The sequence below is a fragment of the Macrobrachium nipponense genome, chromosome 10, assembly GCF_015104395.2.
Source record: "Macrobrachium nipponense isolate FS-2020 chromosome 10, ASM1510439v2, whole genome shotgun sequence".
Lineage (NCBI taxonomy): Eukaryota > Metazoa > Arthropoda > Malacostraca > Decapoda > Palaemonidae > Macrobrachium > Macrobrachium nipponense.
Window position 1 is genome coordinate 96,147,399 of NC_087204.1, and position 10,000 is coordinate 96,157,398.

A 10,000-nucleotide genomic window follows, 5' to 3' on the forward strand; every position below is an offset into this window, starting at 1 on the left:
TATACAGTACACTTCAACTCCAACTCAGAATCGTCGTATCAGCCAAGGTGTCCGATATCGTCATCGCCGAGTTATTGTGTCAAATCTCTCGGCTCAGACTACAAACCACTATAAGTAAGTGGTTTCCGCTGAAATCCCCGTCTCGAGTTTCCATAGATTTATTTTTTTATGTATAATTTTTTTTCTTACGTGGCTGTGTAATTTTTGCGTCAGAGTTCTGTGAATGAGTTGTATAGTATTTCGGCACATGTTTTGGACTTTTTTGACATGTAGCTAAATCTCCTTAATGCCTGTTTTGTAGGTGTCCTGGGCTGTATTTTTTCATCTTTTTTAAATTTTTCTAATCGCGGCTTTGTTTGTTCATTTGAGGTAATGATGAATACGTCACTATTTAGTTTTCTGTAAAAGAAAACTAATGAGATGACTTTGTCTGTCCTTCCTGATATCTTTAAAACTACTGAGGCTAAAGGGATGCAAATTGGTATGTTGGTCACCTACCCTCCAATCACTAAACATACCAAATTTCAGCCATCTAGCCTCTATAGTTTTGCTTTAATTTAAGGTTAAAGTTAGCCATGATCAAGTCCAATTCTGGAGGCGTTGCCGACTCATCTTCACTTGACCGAATCTGGAGAGCAACTGAGCGCTACCTGGTCGTATATGAGAGTTTCGTAATGTAGCACATCTAGGGTTTCATACAGCATTATACGCTGTACAGAAAACTCAATTGCGTTGAAGAAAATTCGACGTATTTTATATTTTTTTTATTTTAATTTTTTTTTTTTCAGTTTTATCTAAGGCCACTAATGGAATGAAGAGGCTCTCATACATTAGTGCCCTTACTGGTGTCTTTCTTCTGTTATTTTATCTCTTGATTACAATACGGTATTTCATAGATATCCAGACAAAAACTTCGATGAAACCAGAAATATACGAATAAGAAGTTGCTTAACTTATTTTGTAATAGAGTGGCTGCATTTTATGTAGTCACTGATTTCTTTAAGAACAGAGTGGTTAAAGTTTATATCACTTGAATTTTGATCTTAAACAACGTTTTGACGCCGTGAAGAATTCATTGTTTTGAATTCATTGTTTTGAATTCTACAATGGGCTATGGGCTAGTATTTTAATCAGTTCCTCTAATAAATTTCATGGTAATAATGACCAACTTGGAAGTTTCGTGGCTAGAGGGTAATGATATAAGCAAAGAAAGATTAATGTCTACTTTCATCAACAGAGAAAGTTCAGGTTGTACTTTGTTATAGTGGTGCTAAATATCTCTCTTTGCCTGAACATAGTTACACTAGAAGATACTTAACATCGATGAGTGGACCAAGAACCCTTTTCTTGAGTGTTTGGTGCATTTGAAGTCTTTTTTGATGACCCCCTTCCAAAGTGTTTGACTCACGGAGGGGACCATCCAACCATCTTAAGGTGGTCTGTGATATTTTTTGCAGCGATTTCGGACGAAACCCAAAACCAAATTTTTTATTTATTTATTTATTTTTGTATATATGACGGTTTTGATGACCCTCTTCCATGCTGTTTGACTCACGGAGGGAACCATCCTCCCATCTTATGGTGCACCTTCTCTGACACTGAGCAGCGATTCGGACGACCCCCCCCACACCCTACCAACCAAATAAAAATGTCTCGACGGCGCAAATCGTCCGTCTCCTCTCTGATGGGCGACGTGGCCAAGAGGCTGACCAGGAAGAGGACGATCAACGACCCCTCGGTGATCTCCAACTTCCTGAGCTCCTTCCAGCACATGCACCTTGCGGAGGAGGAGGGCGGCTCCCGGTTCTCGAGGGCGAGCTCCGAGCCGCCCCGCGAACGGAGGAGCCGACCGAGGTCCGTGTCTCCTTCTGTCTGCAGTAGTCGAGACTCCACCAGCAGCCTCCGCTCCGACGGCACGCTGACGGTCACGGACTTCGTCGGCGACGAGGAGCTGGAGATCAGCGTTGCCGCTGGGGTGGCGGTGGCCAGCGACTTCCGCCTCCCGTGGGACTACTTCGACAGCGACTCCTGCTCGGACGAGGATGATTATGGTGAGGTTTTTCTGTTAAGTAGCTTTTTTATTTTATCTTTTTATTTATTTATTATTATTATTTTCTTTGCTGCTCTTCGAGAGCGACTCCCGCTCGGACTACGAGGATGATTATGGTGAGGATTTTTTTTTTTTTTGAAGTAGCTTTTTTTTTTTTTTTTTTTTTTTTTTTTTTTTTTACTTCGACAGCGACTGCTGCTCGGACTACGAGGATGATTATGGTGAGATTTCTTTGAAGTAGCTTTTTTTTTCTTTCTTTTTTTGCTTCAGTTAAAGTGATAATATTTCGTCTTGCAGTTAAGTTGTGAATGTATGTTCAGGAAAAACGTATACATACTATATGCGCTATTACGATGATTTACACATTTTAAGTAGCTTTTAAAATTTTTTTTTTTTTTTCTTTCAGGTAAAGTGATATTTCGTCTTGCAGTTAAGTCGTGAATGTATGTTCATGAAAAATGTATACATAACTATATGTGCTATTACGATGATTTACGCGATGCAGGTAATGCACTAATAAGTATTTAAGCAAACGCTGAGAACTTCATTATTAAAGGCGATGTTCCCGATCAGTGACCTGTACTTTGTTTTCTCATTTTCATTCACTTTTCTTCATTTAGCATTCATCTTCATAAAGTGCTTTTAGCCACATTCGTGCATTTTACTAATGCTGTTAATAATACAAAGATGAAAGGCAGGTAGTATTACAGCAGCATTTTCTCTGTTAGTCTTGTTTCAAGACCAAATGAGTCAGTAACTTTCGTCTACTCTTTTGTTCCTTACTTTCTCTCTGCCACAATACTCTGAGACTTTGCTTCTGTCATTTGAATCATTTTCGCATTTCACTTTCAAAATTTCATCCTACTTTATTTTATATCTTAATACTCTATCGTACCTTACGTTTAAAATGTCCTCATACTTGATGATTTGATGTCTCTTAATATACTATCTTACTGTACATTTAATATTTCCTCATACATAAGTTTATGTCTCATAATACACTATCTTACGTTTCATTTAGAATTTCCTCATACTTAAGTTTATACATTTAAAGTTTCCTCATACTTAATTTTATGTCTCTTTATACACTTTCTTCCTTTACATTAAAAATTTTCTCATGCTTATGTTTGTGTCTCTCAAGACACTATTTTACTTTACATTTAAAATGTCCTCATGCTTAATTTTATGTCTATAAACTATCTTTCTTTACATTTAAAATTTCCTCATACTTAAGTTTATGTCCTTAATACACTATCTTACCTTACATTTAAAATTTTCTCATACTTAAGTTTATCTCCTTGATACACTATCTTACTATACATTTAAAATTTCCTCATACTTAAGTGACTTTTTTAATACACTTTCTTACTTCAAATTTGAAATGTCCTCATACTTAAGTTTATATCTCATAATACACTTTCTTCCTTTACATTCAAAATTTCCTCATGCTTGATTTCATTCATGACGTCATGCCTGTAGGAACGTCGTGTGAAAATGAGCTACAGAGCTTCCAGCAATTTCCCTCATCGAATTGGAATGCTGCCGACCGCCTCGGCATGCGACCTCGACCTTGGCCGGGAAAGGCTGGCGTAATTTCCGGTTCTCTTGATGGAAGGAGTGGGAGAACCGATGAGGAGGAGGAGGAGGAGAAAGGCACCTTATTCAGAACAGGCAGTAGGATGCCGGGTTTAGACCTCTGGAATATCAGCAACCAGCAGACAACGTTCAGCGTAATTTCAACATAGCGTTGAATATTTATAAGTCGTAGATGGAAATACAGAATATCTCTAGTCGCTGATGGAGATGGAAAGTATCTCTTAAGTCGCTGATTAAATGCAGAATATCTATATTTATAAGTTGCTGATGAAATTATCTCTGAAGTCGCTGATGGAAATGGAAAATATCTCTCAGTCGCTGATTAAATGCAGAATATCTTTTAAGTCGTTAATGGAAATGCAGAATATCTATAAGTCGCTGATTAAATAAAGAATATCTAAATCCCTTTCATTCCTTTAACTGTACCTCCATTCATATTATCTCTTTTCCATCTTGCTATCCATCATCCTTTTATAAGTTATTTCTTAGTGCAACTGCCAGGTTTTCCTCCTGCTACACCTTTCGGACCTACCTACTCTATATCCTTTCCAGCGCTGAATGACCTTATAGATCGCAGTGCTTGGCCTTTATCCTAAACTCGATATTCAGTCTAGTGCAGCTCAAATAGCTGAAACCGTGGCAAAACTGAAGGTCCTTACCTTACAGCTGGTTCGGGTTGCCCAGGTCCCTCAGTGTGAAGCACCTCTAATGTCTACCAGAGAATTGCTAATGCATCTTCCTGTATATTTTGCATCTTCCAATCTTGGATGGTCTGGGATACAGCTTATATATTTGCCGAGCTTATTCTTAAACACATCTACGTTCACTCCTGATATGTTCCTCAGATGAGCTGGGAACGCATTGAATAGCGCTGCATTATCGATGCTGGTGCGTAGTGGATTATTGTCTTGTGTGCTTTCCTTAGTTTTCCTGGTATAGTTTTGGTGCAAAGATCGACGGCAGGTAGCTTAACGATGCCCAAAAATGTGTTCTAGAAACACTTTAAAATTTGAAGCGTATAATATCTGTTGATTTTTGGTAGATTTCGCCGATCTTTTATCATCTGGGGCTCTTACAAAGAGAGAACGTTCCACGGCACTGTTTTGGAACCGTTGTTATTTTTCAATTTCTTTGGAAAAAGCAAGTGTACGTAGCTGCTTTTGATCATGACGGAGATGTGGTGTGTTCAGTTAGGTATACGATTATGCGTTATTGTATGTCTAAGCCATGCAATTGTTGATTAGCCAACCTTGCCTCATGATCTTGCTTCATGATTCACTAGTTTTTTTTTTTTTTTTTTTTTTTTTTTTTTTTTTTTTTTTTTTTTTTTTTTTTTTGTTTTTTTTTTTTTTTTTTTTTTTTTTTTTTTTTTTTTTTTTGAGGTGAGGGTTAAGGTCAAGTATCAATAGTAGCTGTATCTTTGGATCATCTAATTCGCTTATGAGTAGCTTTCATTAAATGTGACTGGCAGTCGATTGCAGCACATCAAAATAATTGCTTTCATCTGTATTCCTGCCTTCTAGGATAATGATGTACTACCCTTTAGTAAAAAAAAAAAAGATATAAAGAGAGAAATTTGTTAGTCATTTTAACAGCACTATCCAGTTACAGGGCTCTGTTTTTTTCCCTTTTAGGTGAGTGGTACTTAGTGTTGGATACCCCGTAAGTGGGGGTAAGTGTCGTCAGTGCACCTCACGTGGTACAGTAGGCGTTTCTTAAGGTTCTTAGCAGCGTCCGTTCGGCTCCTAGCTGCAACCTCTTTCACTCCTTGTACTGTACCTCCGTTCATATTCTCTTTCTTCCATCTGGCTTTCCACCCTCTAGCAAATGTTTCGAAGTGCAGCTGCTTTAAGGTTTTCCTCCTGTTACACCTTTCAGACCTTTTACTGGCAATTTCCGTTTCAGCCCTGAATGACCTCATAGGTCGCAGCGCTGGGCTTTTGCCCTAAATTCTACATTCCTTCTTTTCTTTCTTTGGTGTTGGCTGAAACGTTGAATTAAATTACCAGAGTGTGAGGCGTCACCCATGATGCTTTTTTCATATTAATGCGGTGTCTCCTTTATGTAAGCAGTGTTGGAATGTTTTGCTGTCCGTTTGCTTTGCTCCGCCAGAGGACGTTGACCTCCTTCTAGAAAGCATCGTTTGCTGTGGTGGTTTATCTTTCTTTTACTGAATTGTGATAGATGATTTATCTGACGTCATAACCAGAGAATTTCCAGTTTTTCTGGTATGCAGTATGTTAGGATCTGTGGAAAGTCTTGATGTAATGTGTATGTGTTTATATCTTTTTATGTAAATGGGATAATGTGTTTGTTCCAAGTGAATGTCTTAACTAGTGAACTAATCATTATTATATTTGGCACAGAGGTTAAGCTAACATAGGGTTCGAACATAGGCTAATTCGGTTTTCTTAAAAACATATATAACCTCCCTAAAAAGTTATTACCTCTAACCCCCAGAATGTAACCTTTTTATTTTTGGGCCAATTTGGTTTTCAGATTTGAAATGTAGGCTATTGGCGCCAGTTGCATTACTCCAAAATAGTTATCAAGCCGCGGCCCCAATTGGGGGTGAGGGTGGGAGGGGGTTGGCATGTAAACAAAATCGAAAACGACAGATATTACTGTCTAATCCATAGTTTTCGAGGTCGCTGAAATAAATGGTGCTTTTCAAGTCTAAGGTTCAGACCTGATAGAAGGGGGATGAGTTGGGGGTAAGAAGGAGGAGACATGTAAAAATAACAAAAAACGACAGATATTAGTGTCTAATCCATAGTTTTCAAGGTCGCCAAGAAGAATAGTGACTCTCCCAATGCCCTTCAAGTCCAAGTACAGCCCTGATAGGAAGGAGGGGTGAGAATGGGTGGGAAGGGTGTGACATGTAAAAGTAACTGAAAACTACAGATATTAGTGTCTAATCCTTAGTTTTTGAGGTCGCTGAGATGAATAGTGAAACTCCCTATGCCCTTTAAGTCCAAGTTCAGACCTGATAGGATGGTGTCTGGTGTGAGAAAGGTGAAAAATAAAAAATGACAGATATTGGAGTCTAATCCTTAGTTTTTGAGGTCTCTGAGATGAATAGTGAAACTCCCTATGCCCTTTAAGTCCAAGTTCAGACCTGATTTGGTGAGAAGAGGAAATATAAATAATGTCAAAAATGCTGGCAATGTAACGCAAGCAACTATTTTAACAGAAATGAGAGAGAGAGAGAGAGAGATACTATCAGTTGTCATTCAAAGATTTCCTGGGCAATGCCAGGTTGGTCAGCTGTACTACATACATACATACATATATATGTTATATATATATATATATATATATTATATATCTATATATATAATATATATATGTGTGTGTGTGTGTGTGTGTGCGCGTGTGTGCGTAGTATAATGTATATAATTACTGTTGGCAGTTGTAATTGTCCTCTTGCCATTAATTCATAAACCACGAGAATTTTATTGTTCTCATTAATCATGTATTTAGTGTCAATTCCACTGTCTTTTTAACTAAGAGAGAGAGAGAGAGAGAGAGAGAGAGAGAGAGAGAGAGAGAGGCTTAATTGTGCTGCTTGCCGAAGAAAGTGCTTGTAAGAGAGAGAAGAGAGAGAGAGAACATATTTATGCTACCTGTAGAAGAAATCGCATGTAAAGGGGAAAGAGAGAGAGAGAGAGAGAGAGAGATTGTGGTAGCTTGCCCGTACGCTGGCACTATACCAGTGACGCCATCCATTGGCATAAGTGCACTACCAGACGCTTACGCAAGTTACGCACACACACACACACACAGACGTTTTACTTACTATCTTTAAAGCACCACTACCCTTAGCATACCCTCCTTTCTCTGGGTTTCTTTCTCTCGGTTTCTTCCTCATTGTTGGAGATCAATTCGCTTTGTGTGTGTGTGTGTGGAGCCCTTAGAATATCTACCGAGGGGGCTAGAGAGGTTTACCATTCTCTCTCTCTCTCTCTTACATGCACTTTTCTGGTTAGCATTTATACGTTCCCACCCTCTCTCTCTCTATATTATCTCTATATATATATATTACTATATATATATATATATATATATATATATATTACATGCACTTAGCTATATGTATGCTCTCTCTCTCTCTCTCTCTCTCTCTCTCTCTCTCTCTCTCTCTCTCGTGGTGTTCTTACTTAATCCCAGGTTTAACTCGAAAGGGAGGATTAGCAACGCCAGATTACTTCGGTGAGGAAGTGGGAAAGTAAATACGTTGCCTGGGTCGTTTTATTTGTTGTAAATATTCTGTTATAAATTAGATTTTTTTCTTTGTAGTTGAATTTTTAAATAGAATTCTCCGTGTTCTTTTTTTATTGTTTCGTATTGGAAGGCGTTTGTGTGTCAGGTTGTATATATGGAATATTATGTATATGTATATATATATATATATAATATATATATTATATATATTATTGTACTTAGGAAGCAGACCCTCTCTCAAGCATACTTTATTAAAAGTAATGGCTACTTCAGCAGCGTTACTCTTGTAGAGATTCTTCTCTATTTTGCGAATAGCGGCTTTTTCCGTGCTACTTAAACAGGCTAGTAGAGCGCCTATAGAGGTCATGGTCAAATACAGGGTCAAAATAGGTGTATATATTTGAATTTTACAGATTCAAATATATACACCTATTTTGTCCCTGTATTTGACCATGACCTCTATAGGCGCTCTACTAGCCTATATATATTATTCTAATATATATATATTATATATATATATATGATATATATAATATCTAATATATATATGTATGTATGTATGTATATATATATATATATATATATATATATATATATATATAGTATATATGGTTTATTTAAATGCTACTTAGAGCTCTTGTAGGCAATGTTTATTTCTAACTTTTAACACCAAACTAGAGATACCTTTAGCACATGTAGTAACTTGAGGCCTATGGCTTTTCGAGGTTACTCCTACGGGAATTTGGTAATATCATTAGATGTTCAAGTTTGATACAGTTGGAAATGGGGAGAACTATGGCTGTAGCGAATATGGAGCCAGTTCAGAACTGGCTTCATCTTACTTCTTCCTAATGAACACCATATTCTTCATATTCTTTGGAAGCTTGAATTTCAAGTCAGTGGTCCCTCTGGGTTTGTTCCATAAGGATGGATTTTTATCTATTGAATGATAATAATAATAACAATAATAGTAATAATAATAATATAATAATAATTATTAATTATTATTATTAGTTATTATTATTATTTTAATTATTATATATGATAATAATAATATAATAATAATAATAATAATAATAATAATAATAATAATATATTATTATTATTATTATTATCCAAAGATGCCGGAGGCGGTAGTCAAACTGTATGTGTATAACCTGTAGAGTTTATGAAGGGTAAAGTTAAATTCGAATTCCTTGGTAGGAAGCTTAATAGCAAAGAAGAAAATGCACTTGGTCACTTATGCTGAATAGTTGAGTCTTTGTATGCTCCGGAGCGTAAAAGTGCGTCCACACTGCATTAAAATGTGAAATAAACTTAACGTCGGCGACTTATCTCATACATCATAAACAAGTTGAATACATGTCAGCGACTAACTGGTAGCCTTAACCAGTGCTCCATAAAATTATCCAGCATTTGCGAAAGATCCGTTGTTCACCTGTTTGTCATATTTATTCAATAAAATTTTGATGTGTTCGACATGCACTGTGCAATAAATTTATGATGTGTTTGTGAAATGATGTAATGTGTGCAATAAATTTCTGACGTGCTGATGACATGACATGTTCTTTACGCAGTATGTTTCTGACATGTTTGTTATATGTTACGGTATTGCGTAATTTTCCAAATTGTTCGGGACATTGTATGTATGCAAATAACTTTCCAACTGGTTAATTGACAGTTTTGGACTGGTATGCAATAAAGTTTTCCAACCATGTTCGTGATATGTACTGTATCAATTAGTTTCCAGCATGTTTTGTGACATGTTACTATGGTGGCAATAAGTTTCCAGAACATGTTGTGACATGTTGTACTGTGGTGTAATTAGTTGCCAACATGCTCATGTCATGTACTGTATGCAATAAGTTTCCAACATGTTCGTGACATGTTGTACTGTATGCAATAAGTTTCCAACATGTTCGTGACAACTGTATGCAATAAGTTTCCAACATGGTCATGACATGTTGTACTGTATGCAATAAGTTTCTAACATGTTTCTGACATGTATTGTATGTAACAAGTTTCCAATATTTTCGTGACCTATTGTATGCAACAAGTTTCCAACATGTTCGTGACGTACTGTATGCAACATGTTTCCAACTTTTGTTTATTAACGTATTTTACCGTAGT

The 10,000-nt window shown here is 36.8% G+C and overlaps 1 protein-coding gene across 2 annotated transcripts in view; it reads left to right on the forward strand.

Moving 5' to 3' along the window:
* Positions 1–10,000, forward strand: part of LOC135223782 (rap guanine nucleotide exchange factor 1-like) — a 297,008-nt gene that overhangs the window by 29,097 nt on the left and 257,911 nt on the right. Inside the window, exon 1 of one of the 2 annotated variants that reach the window (XM_064262566.1) lies at positions 1,242–2,051. The exons of the other annotated variant lie outside the window; for it this stretch is intronic. Coding sequence (XP_064118636.1) covers positions 1,649–2,051 — 403 coding nt within the window. The 5' untranslated portion in view covers positions 1,242–1,648. Of the gene's footprint in view, positions 1–1,241; positions 2,052–10,000 lie in introns of those variants that run through there. 2 annotated transcript variants of the gene reach the window in all.